The sequence below is a fragment of the Copadichromis virginalis genome, linkage group LG20 (assembly GCF_057382275.1).
Source record: "Copadichromis virginalis isolate Kocher_CV1m ecotype Utaka linkage group LG20, C_Virginalis_male_GT1.1, whole genome shotgun sequence".
NCBI classification, from domain to species: domain Eukaryota; kingdom Metazoa; phylum Chordata; class Actinopteri; order Cichliformes; family Cichlidae; genus Copadichromis; species Copadichromis virginalis.
Window position 1 is genome coordinate 28,696,574 of NC_140637.1, and position 24,755 is coordinate 28,721,328.

The 24,755-nt window shown below is 40.5% G+C and overlaps 1 protein-coding gene across 4 annotated transcripts in view; it reads right to left on the minus strand.

Annotated features, from left to right (window-relative positions):
* The window catches only part of plekhg5b (pleckstrin homology domain containing, family G (with RhoGef domain) member 5b), a 77,063-nt gene that overhangs the window by 35,523 nt on the left and 16,785 nt on the right, over positions 1-24,755 (minus strand). For 2 of the 4 annotated variants that reach the window (XM_085443215.1, XM_085443214.1), the window contains exon 2: positions 16,098-16,174. In XM_085443215.1, coding sequence (XP_085299341.1) covers positions 16,098-16,174 — 77 coding nt within the window. Of the gene's footprint in view, positions 1-1,039; positions 1,097-1,862; positions 1,932-16,097; positions 16,175-24,755 lie in introns of those variants that run through there. The other 2 variants (XM_085443216.1, XM_085443217.1) reach the window with 2 other exon arrangements.

Consider the following 24,755-nt stretch of genomic DNA (forward strand, 5'->3'; position numbering starts at 1 on the left):
ATTACGCCAAAAGTAGACATTTCGCAATCTTTTTATCAGGGTCATTTAGATTCTCACTGCAGACTGGAGATACCAGTAACTGTATACAGTATTTCTTAATGTCATCCTCCTCTGCAAAGTGACACATGATGAACAAGGACTGGATTTTCCCAGATTACATATAGACATTTAGAATAAATGAGCTTATTCTGTATTACTAACACATGAACATCATTTATATTGCCACTACATGGAAAACATTTTTTTAAAGACCCAAGAAAAATGTATTTCTACTTCCTCTTATGGTAATAGATTAGAATATATACAAATTATATTGGGTGCCGTTTCCATATATTCATTAACTATTCTGTGAATGACTGACTTGGGGATGCATCAACACGCTTTCCTTTATCATTTCCCCATATCACGTACAGCAGAGCACCAGACAAACCATCTAAAGGCGGAATGAGATCCAAAGCTTCATCTGTCAGCACACGGCTCTCCGAGTTTGCCACTGAAAGTAACAGACTCAGGAACAAACATGCTCACAGGAAATACAGCAACTCTTTTTTGGGGGTAAAACAGACAACGCATTCCAGAGAAAGTTATGTTTCAACATGCAATGAAGTTTGCCCAAGAAAAATATTACCTCCTCATTTTTTCACAGCTCATTTTACTAAAGCGCCCCCCCCCCACCAAGAAAACAAGAATGCCAGCACTACTTTTTTCATCTCCCTTACAGGCTGTATGAGTTTAAAAGAACATTAAAGTGAGCTAAACTGGCTGAAATCAAATTATCTGACTGTCTTCAGCGGAAACGCAGCTGACCCTAACTTCTGCTACTTGGTCAAATATTTACAGGAAACCCAGATGACACATGCTACTATCACTATGCTGTCAATGAGGAAAAAACAAAAAACACAATAAAATAAAACGCATGCCTCATGAGAAGAAGAACACCAATAAATCCTCTCAGAGCTGAAGAACTAAATGACAGGCTCGACACCATTCACCATTCAAGACCATCAATACAACTTCATGAGAGAAAAACACCACTCACCAGCAGCTGCTCTCTCTCTGCTTGGACAAAGTCAAGTGTACTGACTGCTGTCTCAGTCAATGCTGGCTGACTGTGACGTAACCAGCCTTCCGATCCATAGCTTCAGGGCAGTAGAAGAGAGCGGGATAGACAGGAGGGCGGTGAGCAAGACCAAAAAAGGAGGAAGTGAGAGGAGGAGGGGGGGGGGATTGGCTATTCCAAGTGAAATGAGAACTTTCAATGAATGTTGATTTGGATGCAAGATGTTCCGAATAAGACTTGGAAATTGATTATTTGGAAACCACTTCCAGTTTGGTATAAAGAATATGGAAAGGAGAGAACAGCGGTGGGTGCCAGGGTGTATACTGGTCTGTTGATATAAGAAGCAGATGTGAAATATGCAGACATACGAGGAAAAACTGACTTAAAGTGCTGGTCTGCACAGATGTAGATGATACCTACAGGCAGAAATAAGACAAGTACTGCCCAGAACGAAAACTGTAACTGAAGGTCTGCCCACTTTGAAGTCATTAATTCCTCATATCATTCATTTGTCAAGCAAAGAAGTCCAAAAACTACTCAAACGAGATAACTTTGCTTATTCCCATATAATGAATTCAACACATCGAGTTTATTTTGACTAGACAAAATAAACCATTAATTAAAAATCAGCCAGTGACAGCGATAATGTCCAGATAAAGCCCCACGTGAATTCAACTGCTAAAGCGGCGCATTTCTCCCAGCTGTTCTGGGATGAGTATTTCACAAACTTATCTAACAAAAAGGAAAACTTAAAAGCACCATCACCGCAAAATCTAAGAAAAACAATCTACGTTATCTTTACCTGCCATAGAAAAACTCCACGTCTCAGCAAAGGTAACAGATCGATATCTCCAACGTCCGATAGGCAGCAGGTAGTGAAAGTTTTAGTCCCAAAGTGAACTGAACTTGCTGTATAACTTAAGTTTTTCTAGTTCCTGAAATAATTCAGAGTTTCAGGGTGACGCTGTTAATATGACACACGGCTGGAGTGTGACAAAGCCGAGAGCCTCACTCGCTTTACTACAGCAGACACACAGACAGAAATAATCAACCCCACCCCATCTACTCATTCTCACCCAACAAGCTCACACACATCCAGGCTGACTCATGCAAACTCGCACTTAAACTCGTCTTTTCCCCCTGAGAAACGGATTGATTTTCCATCAGACAAGCTGAGGTTTCACCATCGAACTAAACGGGCAAATTACAGAATAGCTGCGTCTTCGTGCCTAAGCTCAGCTCCACAGCTTGTTTTAGAACTTAATTTGAACTTTGACCCCACCGGAGCAGGAGGTCAAATGAGGGAGTTGAGTTTGGTTTCTTTCCAAAGTGCTGACCAGGGGGAGGAAAAGGAAGTAAATCTGTCAACATTGCCATCGGCACACTTTTAAACCTACGTTCACGGCTCCCTGTTGCTCAGTCTGGATCAGTTTTAGGGGGAAAAAAACAAAAAACAGATAATGATGAAGGAGACAGGAAATCAAAAACAAAACAACAAAGATATTCAGGTATCACACATTTTCCCAATTCTTTTTGTCATGTTTTAAAGTTGAGAAGTTTTTAAAAGGGACGATCCCCTATGTTTATATGTCAAAGCCATGAGATCACTAGATGGCTCCTGTGAGTGCTCAGACTGGTGAACCACAAGTACAAGGTATCCTGTTACTCCCGAGAAACATCTGTGTGAAAAAAATAACCCGGATTACGTCACAGTGACATCAGCCGGTTTCACTCAACTCAAGTCTGAAGACGCATTTAAAACAAAGTCTGCAGCAGTCAACTGTTTACAGTAATTTTGCTAGTCAGTCGCTTTAGAGGAAAAGTGACAAATATTTGAGAAACGGTTTAGGAATTTCTGCTTGTTTTTATCTCACAGCATGAATTCTGGCCTGTTAAAACATGACTTGTGTCCAAACTAATTAACTATTTTTGGCAGCTCCCTTTTCACAAAGGACGGCCACAGCAGGTAGCATGTTTGGTTTGGCAGATTTTTACGTCTCATGCCCTTCCTGACACAACCCCAAAGGGATTTGGGTCTGCCTGGAATCAAACCAGGGATCTTTGGCTTGTTTAAACCACTTCACTGTGGAGCCTTTCCTTCTTAACTGATTAATTAATTAAAGGTAATCTGCAGATTAATAGGTGGCGCACTGGTGCAGTGTTTAGTACTGTCTCACAAGAAACCCTGGGTTCAAATCCACTGGCTAGCTGAGGCTTTCTGTGTGGATCTTTGTGGGTTTTCTCCAGATACTTTAATTTCCTCCCAAAGTCCAAAGTCAGGTTAGTTAGTGGGCTTAAGTTAATTGGTTATTCTAAATTGGCTGTCTTTCACTCTGTGTTAGACTGGCAGCGTGTCACCCTGTTTCAGCTGGGGTACAGCTAAACTTGACAAACAGTTAAGAAAATAAATGGATGGAATCTGTGGATTAACAGCTGTGATGTGCTACTTTTTTTGTGCCAGTTTTTTGTTTGTTGTTTCAAATCAATAAGTCCTCTCTTTGGCCTCTTAGGAGGAAAAAAGTCCCTGGTTCATTTTTTTTTTTTTTTTTTTAAAGGTTTGGACTGCTGACATTTAGTGACCAAACAAATTATTAATAGTGTGCAATGAACAGTCATTACTTGTAGCCCTAGTTTGGTGCGGTATGTGTAGGAGGGTGAAGCCTTGTGTGGGCTTGTAGTGTAACAGCATGTGAGATTTACAGCCTAAATTTCCTGTTACAATCTGTTGCGCTGACCACAAACACTCAGCCCACTACTCTCCGTTCTGTTGTCATTCAGGTTAATCTGAGATGAGCCATGTTTAAATCCCCCACAATTAGCCTGCTCGCAAAAAAAATTTCAAGACCCCTGAGGCTCAGGTGGGGGGGCACAAGAGAGGCAAGGGTAGACTTTGGTGAGGATCGAGTGGTCAAGTGGGTAGGTCACAATACACAAACTCCACCTCTTCTTCTCTCACAACTTCAAAACAAGGCGACCTGTTGAATCTTTATCATCTCCACCACCCCCCGCTGTCAGCGTTAATCAGGGGGAGGCTATATTTAAGAGTGGATAGCAGAGATGCAATTACCCAGAAGGATTAGCCCCCCAGTGGCAGTGCCATTGTAGAGGGAGCGGACTTGAGTGGCCTTCCCTTGATGCCTACCCGTAGCATTAACCCTTCAATAACTGTAAGCCCCGATTTTATTTCTTTAAATCTTCAAGGCAGTTGCTAAATAAAGAGGACAAAAGGAAGGGAAATGTGAGCATTAAGCTAACAAAGAAAAGCAAGTCAGCAAGAAGAAAAAAAAAAAAAGACACGTAAGGAAAAAGATTAAAAGACCAATAATTCACTCATGATGCTGCTGGAAGTTCCAGTTTCGTGTCTGGCTTCAATTGAGAGCAAGCATTACATGCTTCCACAGCCATAATAACACACATTAAATTAGAGATTTTTCGAAGCTTATTATCGCCTCTCTAACTAAGCTGTGCTGGCTGCCACTCTCAAAGCATTTCATTAAGCAGCGGTTGTTTACATTCTCAAAACACTCACAACCAATAATTAGCAGGATTTGCCTTGAGAAGACTCATCGCATGCAAGGGAGGTGTGGGGGTTGTTTTCCCATCCCATCTCTACATTCTAGGCTTTTTCCTAACGCTTTGAAGCTAGGCTACATTGGTCAACCGTTTCCATAGGAGCGTCAGTCGGGTAGGTACCCTCTTCCTGTTATTCCCCAGTCCACTGCGATGGTGTTTCCTGACTGGGAACCTCTTGGATGGGATTGAACTGCTGTCCCTAATCCCCCTACACACACCAACTAGTGTTTGCACTTCCTGTGGAGACAATGTATGGACAGAGGCACACAAGTCATTGTCCATCTTGTTTGTTTTGCGGAATGTCCATCACGCTGATTTTCTTTCCACCGAGCCACGTCGACGGGCTTTTGCTTTTTTCCACATTTCACCGTCATCGCATCCATACTTTGAGTCTGTGTGAAAAATTAAGAATCAGCTGATTCTTTACAACCCATCTTCTCCTTTGTGCTCAAAGTGAATGGACCTCAGGAGCTAAAGTTATTTAATCAGTGTGATATTTTTTTGAAATGTGTTCTTCTCCATGTTACGTCTTTATATTTTACAGACTATATTAGAAGGTTATTTTGATACAGAAGCTAGATGAATACTCTGATAACAAAATATAGGAAAAATGTGGCCTTTCAATATGCCACAACTTGTTTTGATCCACCACCTTTCCCGCATGGTGATATGATCCTTAAACATTTACCCCAAACACACTTTGATGTTTTCTCCATTGAATTACCAGAAAGTGGATCAAATATCCAAGATGATAATTATTGTTTCTGACATATCCTATTGCATCTGATATTGCTGCTCAGATTTGCAAATAAAGAACCTTTTTGCTTTAGACTGTGACACATGGGGTGGATGTAAAAGGTATCCAGTTGCAATTTTTAACAGATCTTGAACATGTTTTGAACTTCATGTGGATATCTCCTATACTTATGAAGTAATGAGGGCTTAAAATAGTAAAAAAAAAAAAAAATGCAAAATTTAAAAGACACCTACGTAGTTTGAATATTTTTTGTTACAAGCCATCATAGTATGAGGATAAAAATGTTCAGGTCTTTATTAAAGACACAAAAGGAATTGTACAAAATCAGGTAGTTCATATAGCTGTGATGGCTAGCCAAATGGCTATATCTGTTCATATAGCCATTTGGTAGAGACACTCCTTTGGTCATCCAGTCATTCATCCATCCAATTACTACCACTGGTCCAGGTCATGTTCCCAAGCCAGTTGAAAGAGACTCTCTAGCGTATTCTGCGTCTCGTGAGCATGTTCTGGATCTCCCCAGGGTGACTCATACCCAATAGGACACGCTTGAAACAACTGATCCAGGAGTCACCAGAGACACCCAAAACACATAGCCAAACCATCTCAACTGACTTCTTCTGATGTGGAGGACTCTAGTCTACTCTCCAAAACAATCACACCGTGGACTTTCACACTTGACATCTCATTCTTCCAGCCACTACCCTGAGCTAGTGACCAAAGGTGAGGGTAGGAACACAGACTGACACAAACCAAACATGATTTGCCATTTATTTGGAAAGCTGACATCATGAATGAAGTATAAGAGACAGATTACTAAAAAACAGCATGTTTACAAACAGTGATGCACTAGTGGGCGTGTTCAAAAATTGCACAAATCGCACTTTCATTACTTCTTGTCAAAACAAGTAAAAGTTCCAGTTAAAGTGTAAAAAACAAAATCCAAACTACTTTACAAATTCCAAGTAAAGAAGACAATGCAACAGTTGTGACTGTGGTCTTCCATTTCTCTGGAATTAGCTACATTCATACCTGATATTTCACTGCCAATCTTCAATAGTGGTAGGTGACAAGGGTCTGACGATAAAGACAGCATCAGAGTCTTTCTCTGGAACGAAACGTTTCACAGAGCTGGAAAAGTAGACACAGGCAAAAGAGCTGCTGATTGCCTTTTAGATGTAGGCTGCGTGTCTGTTTGAAGAAGACGGAGCTGTTGTGGCTTGCACCGTGGCAGGGATCCACGCAACAGTGTTACGCCATTGAAGAAAAATGTCCACATAATTGTGGGAATATCACTTTTGAGTAATAACCCAAAACACAGAAGATATTATTGTGTTTAACAGGATAAGCGTGGTGTGCAACGTAACACAAAAGATTACACTGAAGCAACAAAGATTATGATTTCAGTCTTTCTCAAGGTAGCAAAATCATTTCCAAGACTACTTAAAGTAATAGTGCTCACATCAAAAAGCCAATTGCGAATTAAAGTTATTATTTCACTAAAGCTTTCCACACTTTTTCCTTATTGTTGTGTTGGTTTTAATGTCTTCAAGCAGACTGGTCAATCATATAACAAACAGGATCCTAACAAAGAGATGATTAACAGTGAATCAAAACAAAACGTTTTAATGCAAGAGAGGGCCAGACAGTTTAATCCAGACTGTTCTTATAACTGAGACTTTACTGGATAGCACACCAAATCTCTGGTTTGAACTGTCAGATGTTTCCATTTTTTTTACAGTTATATAGAGAGTATATGCAATAAATACTTATATTCCTAAGTTCAAGTTCCTTAAAACTGAATCTGCAAATACTATCATATCTACGTGGGTCCTCTGGATGGGGTTAGATTAATGCCTTTCTCTGGGTTAGCATTGTGTTACACTGGCAACCTGTCCAGGGTGTCCCTGTCTCTAAGCCTATGACAGCTGGGATAGGCTCCAGACCACCCAATCCAAACTGAAATGGATACATGGAATAAAATAGATGGATAAATAAGTTCAGGACATTTAATTTAATAAAATTTAGGGGGTTTTAGACATGATGCCTTTAAGGCTGCAAAAGTACAAGGTGCTACATTATCCTTACTACTCATCCCATTGCACCATGACATTAATTATTATCCTCCATAATTTGAGCTTTTTAGAGTTCTCAGTAACACCCAGTAAACCGCACATATCAACAAGTGCCCTGTTGCATGACACTATTGTATGTAAATGTACATCATGAATGATGTAAGCAGGCAGCATTAGCTACACACTGCGTAGCCAAGCCTCGACTAGTATTTCAGTAAGCAATTGTGATTAAGAAACCTTTGCATTGCAGCACAGCATAATTTATGGTTGGTAAAAATCAGTACTGTTTGAGTGGGTCACACTAGTTGATGAAGTAATTTGGAGAGCTAGCCAATTACCACTAATTAGTGTTAGAGCTAGATAATGTTAGTCACCTAACTGTAGCTTAGCCAAGCTGTGTGAATTTGGTGAGTTTATAGCATTAGTTAATAAGGTCGTCTAGTAAAAGTTGATTTTTACCAATTACATCACAATCTTAACAACGAAAATTGCTTTAGCAGTAAAAAAGTAGAAGTATAGTGATTCTGAACAGCATCAGTGTATTCATCTCTGAATGTAAAGCATGGACTAAAAAGCTAATTACGACCATAGTTTTCCAGTACTAAGCTTCATATTGAAATGTAATTAGGCAACATTTCCTCAGCTCCTGTAATGTTCAATTCACTCTGGAATAACCAAAGCATTTTAGACCACCATTTCAATCAATGGTCTCTCGTTACTTCATAGAGTAAACTTTCCAAGAACCTAACGTTTATATAGCTGAGGTCACATCCTTTGACATCTTTTTCAAGACTTTAATGTCTAAATTACAATACAAGCTGTGAAGAATATTGATGAACATAATGTATGTTGTGTCCAGAGATAAATCACCATCAGCAGCTCTCTATTGAAGATACTGGAAGAAGCTGCATGACGTGAAAAAAGGCAAATATACACAGCCATTTTTCCCCATTTTCTAACATTAACTGGAAATTCCTAAAAGACCCAATGAATCCAGAAAAATGAGCAGAAGAAGTGGATAGTATGAATGTAGAACGGCTGTTTTAGAGTCCATGCATGCTGAATGAGCTTTCAGAAAAAGTTGTGAATCCTCCCAGGCTGAAGATTCAAGAACAATTAGGCAAGTGGTGAGTTGTTAGAGAAAATATGCTGCCTTTTTCAGATGTTGGGTATGTAATACTGCTGGCTTCACTAATCATACGATGGTGTCCTGTTATTTAGACATACCGTAGGTTCCTTTTAAGTTATGAGCAGAAGATTTATTGCCTTTATGGCCACAGTTATTGTCAGTACCTGCTTTATTTAGCTTGGTTCTTTCATCAATTTCACAAAGAGTGACTCTCTTGGAGTATTAACTTTGTTCGCTTTTCTTATTTGTCTTTCTTCATTGGTTTGCCTCAGGTGTTTGTTTTCAGTGCTTTGAGATACTTTTTTAAAAAAAAATGTCATTATATACACATTGCTGTTCAACACATCTTCTAGTGAATTAAACTCACAAAGATGCATGTGGGAGGATGTGCCTGTTTGGTAATGTTACTATATGTAGTTCAGACTTGTCCTTTACTGAAAGCAAACATTACTGTCCCATAGCAAGACTGCAGTTGTGCCTCTTCCAACAAGAACAAGACTGCTCATTCATACAGCTGACACACTGAGATTAATGAAAGGAGGGTATGTCTGAAAGGGGCTTATGACACCTAGAACCGAAGCCATTTCTACCAGGAAATAATGCCTAATACCCTTCACCCTAGATCCCCCTCAAAGATACAGAAAGTAGGCATCCAGCCAAATGAACGTGTTTACTTAGCAGCCTCGGAAGGTCCCTGTCAGTGTCGGTTAAGTGTGACTTTTCAACTGAGCAGTTCAGTGGAACAGAAAGCGAGGTCAAATCTGAAGATCCACTGTGTCTGTGCTTATAAAAGAAGAAACATTCGTGACAAAATGAACTGATAGCCGCTAAAAAGAAAAACAGACTGAATGAGTCAGCTGCGAGTAATAAGGTGATTCTGTCTAAGTATATCGCATAAGACTGTGACTAATAAAAATTAATTACCATTAAACATAAGCAAAGGATTGCTCATAAAACATAAAAGAGTGGGAACAAAAGAGGGAAAAGAGAAATTTTTTTATAAAAATGGAAGCCAGCCAGAAACATGAGTGATTAAATGAGATGTACTCCACATGTCCAAATACAGAGCAACTTTAACTGTGTGCACATTAAACTGACTAAAGAAAATGGATATTACATTGACATTATTCAGATATTAGGTTTATAGAAATAGAAAAAAAAAAAGCTGTTGGTGCCAGTTCTCCAGCTGGAGGCATTAACAATTCAAGAAGAAGAAGGTGCAACAAATTAATGCAACTATGAGAGTTTCCAATCTCTCTAAAACGATGAAAAACAGGGTAAAATACAGCACTGATGTTAGTTTCGTGTAATTATTTCAATAAGGTTCCCATATCATCATGAGTCAGGACAGAGGGAATTCTTCCACTGCATTTAAAATGATTCATACATCTTTTTACATCTAGACGTTATCAGCAAATCTATTGCCACTTTTTCTAATATTTGGTTTAACTAAGAAGTCCCATTGAGATCAAAATCCCTGTTACAGAAGCCTTCTAAGGGAGCAGTCATATAAACTCACTTCTACTTCAATTCAACAATAAATAAAAGCACACTTTAGTTTCGATCTTGCTGAGAATTATTTCATGTCCTAGCTGCCTAAAAAAAATGATGCCGTTTACCCAGATCTGTCCAAACCTGGAGCACATTAAAAAGCAACTATTTGGAAGAGAGTAGCTGGAGACACAAGCGTACAGAAAGAAGCTTAAAGTTCACACAATGCACGTACAGAGACCGGGGGGGATCCAGCTGACTTAAACATTTCCTCATCCTTTGTGCTTCTGTCAATTTCCACTTTCTACACATTATCCCTGTGCCTCCAGCTGTTTGGACTGGGAGGGCCCCGTTGGCAAAGCAACCCACGCCTTGCGAGTCATCTTGTCTGGTCATGTCAATCCTGAAGGAGGGAGGGAGGGAAATAAAGGGGACCGGTGGGATAGAAGCGAAGAAGGAGGGGGATAATAAACTCCTCTCTGTCTGTACCTCAATCCAGCAAGCAAGCTCAGACTAGCAGTGAGCACTAACCAGCACGCACTACCGTATCCCACCACCTCAATCGAGAACCCACCCTGTAACATTATCTTTCAGACAGACACCTGCAGACGGATTTCAAATCCCTCTGACTTAAGGAAACCAAAAGTATCCAAACACGCCAGCAAAAAACCCGTGGAAACACATGTGTTGGGCCATTTAAAATCCTTTTAGGAACCTTTAGGAGCTCTGCTTTTTAACGTGGTGGCACAGCTGAGCTACAGCAGCACAAGTACAGGGTGACACCTGGTGTGATTCCAGTAAATTATGGCCCAGGTGGACTCATTCAAGTCCCAGCCAGTCATGCTGCGACTAGAAGTGACACAGCCTCACCAGGGAGCTGATATATAGCAGGAGGAGACTAAAGGCAAGCCTGCCTGGGAATAAAACAGCTGAAAAAGAGCATTACAAGTCCAAGACTCGCTTTCTCTCTCTATGCATTTGTGCCTGCAGTGTAGCTTGTTGCCAAGCTGCCAACATATCAAAGAGATGATTGGGAGTCATTTCAAAAACTCTTAAAGTGAAATATAAAAGTTTAATGTGTTTTTTTTATTTAGTAAAAAATGCTTTCTTTGATGTGTCTAAATCGGTTTCGTGGGTGGAGTGGGTAAAAGTCGAGGGATATATTTATGCTCAAATTCTTCTGAGAAATGTGGCTCTCGCTAGTCAGACTGAGCTTTGGAGGAGAATAAGCAGCAGCAGACCTGGAGGTCAGGGCGGCCATGAAATGCCCCCTGCTGCTTAAAGCTTGTTACAGACAATACAAGTTCTACTATTGAGCAACAGCTGTGAGCATGAATAATATCACATCATCTTCCAGTACACAACAAAAATGATTTTTCATGATCTGGAAACCAAAAAATGTAAAATGACTCACCCTCAATGTTCTTAAGTTAAAGTATACAGTTACCAGAAGCGTTAGGAATTGTGACATCTTGGGTTATCCACTCCTCACTAGAGCAGAAACAGGCAGTGTAGGATCGAGGTGCAAGAATAACACCAGTGACTCACTTAAAACAATATTTTCAATGAATGTCTTTCATTTGAAACCATTCACTTGCTACTCATTATACAGCCAACAGGTGGCTTTTAGAGGCTTAATTTTAATGTGTCTAGTATATAGAGTACTATATATTTACAAAACCTGTTTTTATGATGGTACAAGATTGAATCAAACAGATGCAACGCATTTCTTTTGACTTAAGATAAAGTCTGTAGATATTTTACATGTAGATATTGCACACTTTGCAGGTAGTTTCTTCCACTTTTTCCATTAAGCACATTTAAGTCTTTCAATATAATGAACTGTTGTTAATATTTACACTTTGAAAGTGGAATTATTACATATTAGCAGTAAAACAGAAAATACAATTCAAGTGCACTTATTGACTGTAGAGTTCATCTCTGCTTTATTCACGAACAGGAGTTAATATGGGTGTAGTACTGTATACACTGTACAGACTTCAAAAACCCCTCAAAGCAAAGTGTCTTGATGCATGCTCAATCATCCAGGTAAGTAAATCCCAAAAGGTTGATTCTGTTGATCTGGATGTAGCGCTTTCAGTGGGGAAAAATGTTTTGTCACTCATCCAAGTGATCGCTTCAGTCTCAGCTGACTGGAAGTTTCCCCAATCTTTTAAACAGTACATTCCACAATGACTGAAACTAGCACCACTGAAGCAGCAATGGGCTGGGTGGTCAGTTGATAATTAATATGCAAATTCTCATTGATCCACCACTACTGATCAAGGTCCATTGATCAAAGACTGCTGATCAATGGCCATGAGTACCATTCACAGAGAGTTGGGGAATGGCTGCAATCACAGCATTACTGAAAGATGGTAAAAGATGTACCCTTAGGCCCCCTCCTCGATTAAGAGATGGTCTTTCCCTTTTCACGTAAATGGCCTCCTTGACTCTGCACTCAAACCAGCGTTCCTCCCTGTCCAGGATGTAGACATCCTCATCAGTGGTCTTTGATCAATGGGCCTTGATCAGTAGTGGTTGATCAATGGTCATGAGAATTTGCATATTAACGATCAAGGAACTGACCTCTCAGCCCATTGTATATTCAGTGGTGTTAGTTTCAGTCATTGTGCAATGTACCGTTTATAAGATTGGTGAAACCTGGAGTCAGCTGAGACACTAATAAGCAAAATACCAAATTAACACAAAAAACTAAAACTTGAATTCATCTTCAAAAAAAAAAAAAAAAGAAAAGAAAAAAACAAAATAAAAAACCCATCAGATTATAGATTCAGTGATGTCAAATTTCATTGGTCTGTTTGCACAATTAACTGCACAGCAAGCCATATTTTTTTTAACTGCTGTATTAAAAGGACTCAAAGTCACAAAGACTACAAACAAACATGGTCAAAAGGTCCTGCAAATCAAATTAGTTAACCTAAAGTCACAAAGCAGAGAGCGACTGGAAACCATTTAACAGTCTGTGCTATTAAAAAAAAAGTAATTTGAAAGGGTGAAATTAGCTGCTAGTACGCATAGAAACAAAAAATATATTCTAGGCTGTAACTACACATGGGAGTCTACAGGTTTGATTTGCTTTTGGAGATGAGCATCGGAGGAACTGCAGTGTGAGCACTTGTGTTGGATTCATTTTTTAGTCCGTCACTTGAAAATACACAAATAATTGAATTATTTTTAAGTTTATATGAAGAAGTTTAGTAACATCTGAATGTTTAATGGAGCTTAGCGATCTGAAGAAGGTGATAACTGTTTGAAACACAATGTAAATAAAAGCCTCTGTGTTACCTAAAAAGACCGTACACCTTGTATCTGCCGTCAGCCTTGTTCTCCTCCCGTCTGTCCCAGTCCGCACCTGGATACAAGCCCTTCTATAATCTCCTTACATAATAACGTCAAGCCTGACCCTGACCAAGGAGAAAGCCTCCTGCCTCATTTACAACTCGGCACACAAATCCTAAAAACAGGACAGACTTTGTCATGCAAGAGGGGCCAGACAGTCTGAAGTGATTTTGTCTTTAAGGAAAAGTGGATTTTGGAGACTTATGTGGGGAGAAAGGAAAGAGACAGTGTGAATAGTTCAGGTTAAGCACTTTGTATCTTTCTTCTTTCCCCCATTTCATTATTCTCAGTTGCCATGGAGAAAAACTATATATAACTCGTCTCTCTCTCTCTCCAGAGGCCTGCCTGAATTCAAAATCTTTTCTCCGTGTCATCTTCCTTTTCCATTGTTTCCACAGAGAGGACAGTAGGAGACAACATCTCATTTCAATAGGAAATCTGTCTAATGCCCAGCTTTAGCGGCAGGAGGGAGATGTCAGGGCAGAGCAGACAAACTAAAACAAACCAGAGTTAGCGAGTGACCAGCCAGACACTATGGCGGTTTCCCTTGGTCTTCTGGCCAGACTCCCATTTTCAGAAACCAGTGGCTTCAAAGGAATAATTCATTTCACAGTCTGGTGGCCAGACACAGAGCCCCAAGACTCACGCCACTTTTAACACCTAAAGAAGAAGAAAAGCAGATTTCCCACTCTGCTTCGCCTTTCGCAGTACTGTACCACAACAGCATTTTGTCAGGCTAAATCTAATTAAATTCAAACACTCAGGCCAAGAGGAGTTAGTCAGGGTTTGTGCCTTTTCATTACAAAGTTTTTTAATTTGTAGTTTAAGACATTGGACATCTTACTAATCACATCCCGTGTAGCTTCGCTCAGAATGTCACACAAAAGCTTTTACTTCTCTGACATCTGTATTAAAATCCCACCAGGTTAACTTTGGTTAAGGTTAGGCGCAAAAAAGATTTGTTTCAGGTTGAGGAATGTTCACGGTCTGAGTTAAAATAAGTACTTGTTAAAGATGGGGAAACGTGTGGTGGTTAAAATTACTGGTTTGTTAATGTTAGAGGACCTTCGTCATCATGGTTAAAATAATAGCTTCTTGGTTAAGGTTAGAAAAAAAACAACCATTATCATTATGGTTTAAAGAAACCCATCTGACTGTCAGAAGGAAGTGGAATGCAAACAGCGGTCTCTATGTCCAAGTCAGGCTTTTTGGTGATTCATCCATCCGCCCCAAGTACTTCCTTTACTGTGAGTGTAGCATGGAACTAAGTTTGTTTTTAGTCCCAAAAGATAAAGTCAAGACCTGACACCACTCCTGTCCAGCTGTCTGTTATAGAACGACATCAACACAAGTGGATGGCTACCTTTGCTCTGTACACCTGCCAGCATCTGTAAGGCTCAGTCATCAACTCCATTTCATGCACAATCCATACAGTAAATAAAGAGTCAATTGTCGCCATCTTGCTCCACATTCATAGGATAGCGATATGCCAGGATACAGCTACATGTATGCAGTCTCAAGTCTGTTTTCTTTGTGCAGACATATGGAGTTTTCAAAAAGCTTTACCTCAACAGGAGTTTTTCCAAAACAGTAATCTTCAGTATTCACTTTTCATTGAAAAGGCCAAAACGCATACAAATAGCTATGTTCAGCAAAATACCTTCATAAATGTGGCCATAGCGTTCATTACAAGCTAAATCTGCGTGAAACCATTCCCTCCTTTATGGGCCTTTTTGACTCTAGTGGGACCATACATTTTAAAATGAGAATTGTGTTGAACACAGTAGGATAAGAAACCAGTAACTTTATTAGTGTTTACTGAGGTCATAGTTAGGGAAACAAGGGCTAATGTTGACTATTTCTTTTTGGAACCAGAGTACTCGCCCCCTGCTGGACATAAGAAATAATGCAGGTATATGGCATTTTGGTATCTTTCATCATTTTGTTTTTTCCTCATTAAACTCCAAGACAAAAATTTAATAAGCACATTATATATAACATCAACCTGCTGATGACTTTAAATTTACTCACAAATGTACACGGGTGTAAAACCAGGTGACATGGACGCATAACGCTGGTAATAAATAATAGTAAGCTTGTTAGACTTCATGAAAATATTGTAAAAACCTAACATTACAAACAAATTCTGATGGCTACTGTTAGCTCAATCAAAACACCTCAATATAGTCATATAGTAACCTGATTAATTTTTGTGTCTGCGGACATGATTTTCCATCACTGTTTCTGACTCGGCTGTTGGACGATGTGGCAGTAGTGTGGATCTTTTCTTCCATCACGCTGGAAACCAGGATTTTTACGCTTGAATTGCTTGAAATAATTTTAATTGTGTTATTATCATTTAACTGCTTAAAACTAACTGGTGGCCAGTTCAGAGCTTGTATGGACTTTGTCCAATTCAAAGTCCAATTAATGTAAGGAATAAATAATATGATGCTCTGCATTCACACATAGACATTACCAGGAGGAGCTGCAGTTTGGGTATAAAAACTGCATTCCCTGCAGCCTGTCCTTGCAGACGTAGACCTTGCCCCAGTTAGTTAACGGACTTACGCCAATAATCATTTTTATACCATCTCACTGAAAGTGAAATGTGTTCATGCACAGCCTTTCAAGCCTTAAGGATCTTACCTTAGAGGCCCTCCGCCGCTCAGGACACTCGGGATGTTGGCACACCACCCCATCGTCCTCCTGGACGGGCTTCTCATCTGAAACAGAACACACGGGTCAGTTTGACTTCCCTCTGTATCACTAAAAACACCAAACCAGCCACCCAGCCAGCAGCACGTCCATTAACACACCTTTCTTGGTAAAGTTTTAAAAACGTACTGCAGACAGCGAAACTAAAAGTCGCTGCCTGTGTTTACATAAGGATGGAGCGACTACGAGCACAAGAAACACACAGTAATAGAGACCTAGAAGCCACGTAATAAAAAAAATGGAAGAAAGAAAAAAGAAAAAGAACTTCGGCTACAGAGATTTCATGAAGGGAAGGTAAACAGAGGGAAGAGGGTGGGGTGTGTTTTTGGGAGGAGATCAGAGAGAAATGACAAGAACAGACAGGAAGAAAATGGAGCAAATGAGAGGAAGCCCCAATCTGGGTTTTGTACAAAAGTGCACTCATCATGGGCAAGCTCGCAGCACTCTGCTGCACAATAACAAATCACTGTTGTCAAATAAACTTCTAAAGTCTACTTACTAGCTGGCTATCGCTACACCGGGGGGCACGATAAAAGGCAGTGTTTACATCTACATCTCCTACATGTACACATACGATAAAAATATCATAACAGAGGCCCTGAGCACACCAATATTTATCTGACCGTTTAATGAGAAAAGCAGAGAATACATGTGAAGAAAGGAGAAAGTAAAAGCCAGGAGGGTAAAACAGAAGGAGCCTCGCTCCAAAAGATCTGCAGTTTCCACGCATGACAGGACTTTTTAGTAAAACTTTCACTAATAATGTAGTCTCTATTTTTGCACCAATAAAATAACATTAAACAGAGGAGGACTGGTGCTAGGAAATGAAGTCACTTAGTGGCTGAACTGAAGGTCAAATTTAAAACACCAATTTGTCATCACAGAAACGAGGCCCTGCTCACAGCCCGCACACAGAAACGAGTCACCTTGAGTCATCCACTTGGCTGCAGCTGCAATCACAGGTAAAGGGTGCTGGTGAGGAAGACGGAAAAACATTGTAATTGGTGCATACCACTGAGCCAGAGGTTTCCCAGCTGTGATGGGAAGGGCCAACCTGTGTGCAGTCAAGTTACTCAACAGTGGACTCGGGGTTTAGAGTCATGTTAGCAGCTTGGTGAGACTGTCCCAAGGTCCTCAGGATAAAATGCTCATGTCTATAGGTCATATTTATATGTTCAGTTCACATATAGCACGCAAAGCCCTGATAACTTAACTGAAAAACTTAATTTTTATAAGTATCTGGTCAGAAAACAGTTTTTGATATATTGTAATAGGTTTTTGTGATTTTTTTTCCCAGCAGAGCAACAAAACGTCCCTACCAGAAATGCACTATGTGCCTCAACTTTTTCCCCTCTTGGATGCCCAATAGGGGTCAACCTTGTTTCTCTTATAGGAACTCAGCAGTTTCTGTCATATTTCTGGCCTGCTTCCAGAACAAAAAGTGATCACCTTAGTAGGGATATCCTTGGAAAACCCCCAAACCTATTCTAATGGTCATTTGTGATAGATTCCAAGCTGGCTAGTTATTAAAGGTACAAGGGAGGTCCTCACATGTCATCTTTAAGGAGCAAAGAGTTAAAAACTTGAGCAACAAGGACATGCTGTAATGACGCAACGCAGGGATAGCTCAGTAGGTAGAGTCGTTGCCCCATGATCGGAAGGTCGGGGGTTCGACTCCACTGAACAGCTACCCTGAGGTACCCCTGAGCAAGGTACCGTGCCTACACACTGCTCCCCGGGCGCTGCATTGGTGGCTGCCCACTGCTTCACTGGGTGAATGGGTTAAATGCAGAGGAGTAATTTCCCTGCGGGGACTAACGCATACACATCAAACATTAACATTAAAGTAGATCTGACACAAATATGTACAAAAAATTCATGATATTCTATTAAAAACACTGCTGAGATGCTCTAAAGCTAAAATCATCCATTTTAACCCTAAACAAAGTCAGGATGTCAGTAATGATGAGACATGAAGATTGGCCTTCTGGGGACACCAAATGTGTGTAAAAAATTATGCCAGTACACCTAAACTGTTGAAATTACTTGTTTAGACGGTAAACAACAGTAAACAACTAATCTAAACAACAGTTTAGATGTTGAAAGAGTGACCCAAACACCTTCACGACCCTTAAAGCCATTTAAAGTGATAGAGCAGAGGCCTAGCCTGTTTTGTAAAGCTTCCACCACCTTCTGGGAAAAAAAGAAGAAAATGGGCCTCTCCTGTGTGTCTGCTGTGCTGGGAGCAGGCCGAGACGCGCTCTCAGCTCTGACAGTGGCCTCTGCCAGCGGGCCTCAGGTTAATGTTTCCCTCGGGGTTTACAAGCAGCAGGCTACAGAGGGAGCCTCCAGCTTTTATGGAGAGTTTCCCAAAGAGGAAGAGCAGTCTTTACCACAGCGAGAGTTTACAGTCGTCCACAAAACAAATGTTACTTGGCTTATCGGTGTGATCTCAGATGTCAATGCAGGGAGGTGAAGCAGTAAACACAAAATCCAAAGTGGACCTAAACATTTGGACACTGGTTATGGTTTAAAAAATAAATCAATAAATAAAAATAAACTTGGTTGGCCAACCACAACTTAAGGGAAAGGGTCTATACACAACATTTAACGTCATACTCAAGATCTTTTTGCAGCCTGTAAATGTATTCTTCATGGTTTAACTGTGCCAGTTGCAAAAGTGGTTTTTTGGCCACATTTTCCAGCTCCACCAATGAGAAAGATCCAAAAAACAAAAGGCCACTGTATTTTTTGTGGTCAGCATCCATAAGCATACTGAAACCATTTTCACACATGAACTACAGCCAGGCAAATCAGGTGTGCTGGTGTACTGTTCAAAAGTAATCTTTCATCACATTTATCATAAAACAAACTATCTGCATGAGTCACATTCTCACTTTTGGATACACTTTTGGTTTAGGCAAAGGACACACATTCACTTTGTAGGCATCACGACAATAACCCGGGCTACTCTACCATGGTATAGAGAGCATGACACACACCTTGTACGTGTGTGCTGCCAGGTTAAAGACAGCTAGTTGAGTTTTCCCATGTACATATGTGAAAGCAGCTAGACAGTGAGGGCTTCACTCTCAGTTTCTAGACATAAAGTTGGTCGGTGTAGGGAAACAATTTAATACTCGTGACTTATGTAGCGCTATCCACATGTATAACGCTAACTGCTAATTGTGCAGTGGTGCTGCATACGTGCACCTCACAGGAGGAAAGGAAGGAAGGAAGGAGAGAGACACAGGGAAGTCTCCCCTTCCTAACATGAAGAAGAATTCAAGTATATACACTAATGGTAACACACCGAATTATATTAAGCTTGTTTACATGCAGAGATAAATGAAAAGAATTACAATTTCTTTACATTTTGCTTACAAGGAGCTAGACATTCTTGTATTGTACAGCACGTGGCAAAAGTATCATTTGTTCCCATTTATTTAGCTGAATCAATTAAAAATGCCAAAGATAAAGCAGTTTGTCAGATATAAAATAGCATTTTTGCACCAACAAGGTTATTTCCAAAGAGCTATTAGCCAAAAAACCTGCCATATCTTACCACGTCATGCAGCATGTCCTTAGAAATAAAGGAAATTAGACAAGTGGGGGAGAAAAGACGAAGTAGCAGGCCTAAGAAAAACTATAGCAGATGAACTCTTAACTGTAAATCATGTCAAAAGAAACAAAGGAAAGAATTCCACAAAGAGCCTACACAGGACCTGAGAAAAGTTAAGAAGGAAAAGAAACCAGGATAACTAGAACTGGAGTCTAATCATTGCATAAATCCTGTTGACACAGATTTTATCCAAATTTGAAATGTTGGGTTCAAATCTACTTTCAGATTTGAATTCAACATACAAAACCATCTAGAAATCATCTTACTGGCAACGGTGTAATTTATTACTGCCTTCTAGATAATCACAGCACAGAACAGTAATAAAGAAATGTGCAGAAATGTTAGCAAAGCTGCGATGAAAGGTACGTTTCTTGATTTGACACAATGCAACTGGCCAACAGTAACACTGCCACAACAAAAGGAACACAACACATGAATGCAGCTTTATGGATGGCTTTCTCTCGCCTTGATTTCGACCCACAACATAGCATTTCAGTGCTAAGCTCTCCTCTCCTTAGCCCTCTTCCTCATGACCATCCTTCCTTTTATCGTATAATCACACCATTATGTGCCAAACCTCCATCTTCTCTCCTACTTGCTCATATCTTGCTGACTCTCCCTCTTTCTCTCTCTGATGAACTGGAATTTCTGAACTCAGCACTGCTGATTAAGCCAAAAGCAAACACGAGCACACACCATACACGCACACACGTGACAGCAGACAATGAGCTTGCACACTAAAGAGACAGGGGTGCATCCCATCCACACAGCTCTCCGCCGGCCTGCTCACCGCAGAGAGACAATGCCCGAGGCAAAGAAACATTAGGTATCCAAACCAGCCCCATAAATAAGCCCAAAGCAGCCGAGGCCAGATTTAATCATGCACACTAGTCTGCCTGTCCTTATTCTGCGATGAGAATGATGCATCTATGACTATGATGTTCCAACACTTCAACAGTCTCTTCACTTCTCCACCAAATGTAGACGCTTGCTACAAGCCCAGGCAAATGTCAGTCTTTCTGTGACATCATATACTGAACACCTCATAATTCTGGACTGCTGTTCAGACCAATAATAGCAAAATGAATAAAGTCCGAGAATTTATAATTTCCACACTTTTATTTATAAAGGAGACAAGATTAACTGAAGGTAAGTATAATCATTGGTTGCAGCCTTTTCACTGGCTCGCTGGTTAGGTTTAAAAAAAGAGCACACTACGTGTTTACTGTGTATGAATCTCCAGGTTGACCCAGTATATCAAAAAAAAATATTTATTAATTTATTTATCTATTTATTTTTTGCAAAACACATTACCATATTACCATTAGCACAATGGGAGCCTACACAACTGCACTGCCACAGGCGGTCACTCTGCCATCTGGTATACCTCTGACTCACACACAGAAATTGATCTCGCAGCAGTGCTGTTCTTGTTTTGCACGAGCTCGTTTTGCAGAGCTCGTTAGCTTCTGGTGATGCGAGTATAGATGGAAATGCATAAGATCATTCAAACTAAACCATGTCTGGCTGCTTAGCTTACCTTCTTGATACTTTTTTTTCTCCACAGTGCATGAGAAAATACGCAGTTATGATGAGAATTAAGAGCTGAATTTTGGAATTGTTAGAATAGTTAAAGGTATGGGTACAGATGGGTACTAAAGACCTGCAGGATAGTCTAACATTAAACTCTTATGACATGGAGAAGTGGCTAATACACTGCAGGGAGATACTACACAGTGGATCTGCCAGTTGTAAACACTAACTATATTCATTATAACCTTTAGCTGCCCCAATCAGTCAGTTAAATATTAAATATGTCGCACTTTAATGAATAGTGCAATTCAAAGAACTGGCAAGACAAAGTGAAATGCAATGAAATAAAAAGCTATTGCTGTAATGTCCACATGCACTCTTTGGCTTTAGCGTAAACTCAAACCCTACTACAGACTGTAAGCTGCTTAGGCTGACTGCTAATATTAGCAGATTATAAACACGCCATTTAATCCATTCATTGCTTTGGCACTTGTGCTTTGTCTTTTATTTGCAAACAAAAATGCACATCAACTTCCAAGTGTATTAGATTAAACAGAGAAATCCAAAGCCACAGGCTACTGTCCCAAACAACCTATGAGAGGACCAAGGCTGCTCAGGGAGGAGGGTTTTTTTTACGAATGGTCAGTGACCCCAGCACACCTCAGTTGCAGGATAAAGATTTGGTCTGAGATGAAACTCTCAGCAAGTTCAGCCACCACTCGATCACGCCTCACTCTGTTCACTAGTCTCTTCTTCACCATGAGGTGGGCAGAGACAGAGCTGGGCGCGCGTTTAACCATAAGCCTTCGGCACAATTTCACAAGGAATCTCAAGAATGCTTCGTGCTGCCTTCCGTTTGGTGCGGTCGCATCATGGTACATGGAGAAAGGGTGAGCTTATGTTTGCGTTTGCACAGACTTTGGCTCCTCTCTTCGTCTTCACATGTTGTTTTTGAGAGACTTTAACGGCCTCCTCTACTCCCACACCCCCTCGTGTAACGCAACACACCCCTCTCTGCCAGGAGATAGATATGAAAGCACTCCTGGGAGACAAACACAGATGGCAGACAGGTGGATGCCATACGGGCAGGGAAAGTTGGCATAGAGACGGACATATCAGCACCCGTGGCGCAGCAGACAGAAAAGTTGGGCGATTGAAGCCAGAGCTGTGGAGATGAGTCGCTAATAGTTAATGCTATTAGCATAAATTCCATCCATCTCCCAAATTAAGTGTAGATATGAAAAAAATTAAGGAAAGGACGGGTTTAAAAAGTGCAATAGTGCTGCTTTATTTCTGCTATAGTGCATATTAGCTATTTTGGTGACTGCTTGACCACATAGTTTATTGATGCAGCACTAAATGATAAGAGCAATATCACCCTCATCTGTATGGCCAAATAAAACTTACGGAGCTGGAACCAGGAGGCAGTTAGCTTTCATTACCATAAAGTTTGGAATCAGGGGGCCAGCTAATCTGGCTCTGTCCAAGTAAAGCAAAACCTCCCTGCAGTCCTTAAAAAAAGGATTAAGACAACAAACAGAAGTTTTGCAGGGAGTTATGTGCTGGGCTGTTTCTCAGTCAGGACCAGTTGCAAGTCTGATTTATCAGGTTGGAGAAAACAGAAACGTTGGTATCAGTCTCTCAATCTCCCACCTTGGGCCTAATCACTAAACCCTCATAGACTTAAGTCACAGCTGTAGTGCATTAATGAGGGCTCCACATGGGACATACAATCAGTACAAACAGTGTTTAACAGTTGCCTTTTTAGGACTTTATATTTTGGGTCTATTAATAGCATTCTGCCTATGACTTCCAAGTGGCTATGCATTTTAGCAAACTACTGCTAAGATGAATATTATGTAAATCCAGCCTGTTCTCATCCTAGATCATACATGGCTGTTCTGTCAATGTCACCTCAGAGGAGACCGCAGAGTGTCCTCAGCTTACGTGTTAGGAGATCTGTTTCACTATTGATCAAAGCCATAGTGAAACAGATCTTCCAACCCTCATGGTTTCTTGCTCAGGACTTCTAAGTGTTGCTTTTTAAATGCACCGAGTACCATCAAAAGTATTTTTTCAATGCAACAGCATTAATGAAGGGACATAACTAAACCCAATTTACAATTTTAACTTCAAACCTAAGTAAGTAAGCAAAGGTAAACAGCAGGAAACCGTAAAGCTCCCATGCACCACAGACTTCTGGTCGACAGTGGTGTTTGAGTCCATTTCCACCCCTCCTGCCTCCTGAGGCCTTGATTATACTTCTGCTGCAGACACAGACAGCTGGAGACACTATAGCTGAGGAGTCATTCCTGTTATACTTCTTATGCTTCTACTTCTAAAGTCTGCTGTCTGGGGTGCGTGCATAGTTGTTGCTGCACTGTAATGAACATTCTTAGTGGACAGGTGCACAGTCACAAAAAACAAAACTGGTAAGCTCGTGGACACCAGCACCTTCTGGCGGCATCGGTATTTTACCTCTGGGAGTGAGAACAGATCGGAAAATCCTATTTAAACATTAAAACTCTGCAAAGGCAGAGCAGCAGCAAAGTAACCAGATGACGTCATTTATAGATATAATATTAGAGCATCACAAGTTTCCTAGCGATGAGACTGTTCGAGAAGTCTGCAAATATGTAGACTCACAGAAAGACACATAATGGTTTCGACAGTATGATAATAGGATACAACCGAGTGAGAATCCACATTGCAGGAACACACCTCAAGGTCTGAGAGTCCATAAGTGGGGAGACTGGGATTGGTCCAATCCTCTCATTCAGCTCCCAGACAGAAGATTAAGCTATTTTTAAAGGCTACCAGACAGGAAATCACTTAAAAGAAAAAAAAAAAAAAAAAAGGAGAATACAAAAATTCTTTTTTAGAAATAATTGCTTAATGTCCACACTACCTTTTATTTCAAACACTCATTCTCACTCCCAGGGGCTTGTGGTCCGTAAATAACGACCCCCTCCATTATTACTAAAGCCCAACTATTTTCCTGTTCCTCTACAGGTGGATTGGGTTTGGGTCTGGTAAGCATCCCTTAAATCACGAGCAGGTTGCAGCTGTTTCCAATGCTGAGGCTTCAGTGGCACTGGGGGCAGAACACAGGCTTTCTTCTTAATGTTGTTTTACCCCAGTGGCGGTAAAAACCCACACATGTGCATCGCACACTCTCCCACCCTTTCCCTCCGTCGTTCTCCCTCCTCCACCACATCTGCACAAACCCGAGGTCGCCATGCATAAAACTGAAAACCGCAGGACAGCAAGTGTAAACTGTTCCACAGAAGAGTGGAGGAAGCAATCAACAGTTTTCAATTTACAAGATGTGGAAAAATACAAATATCTGATTAACTGTGCTGAGTCATTTCACAGTTATTTAATAGCAATGAACAAAAGCACCGTTCTCCAGCCTCTCCATGCGTATCCAAAGG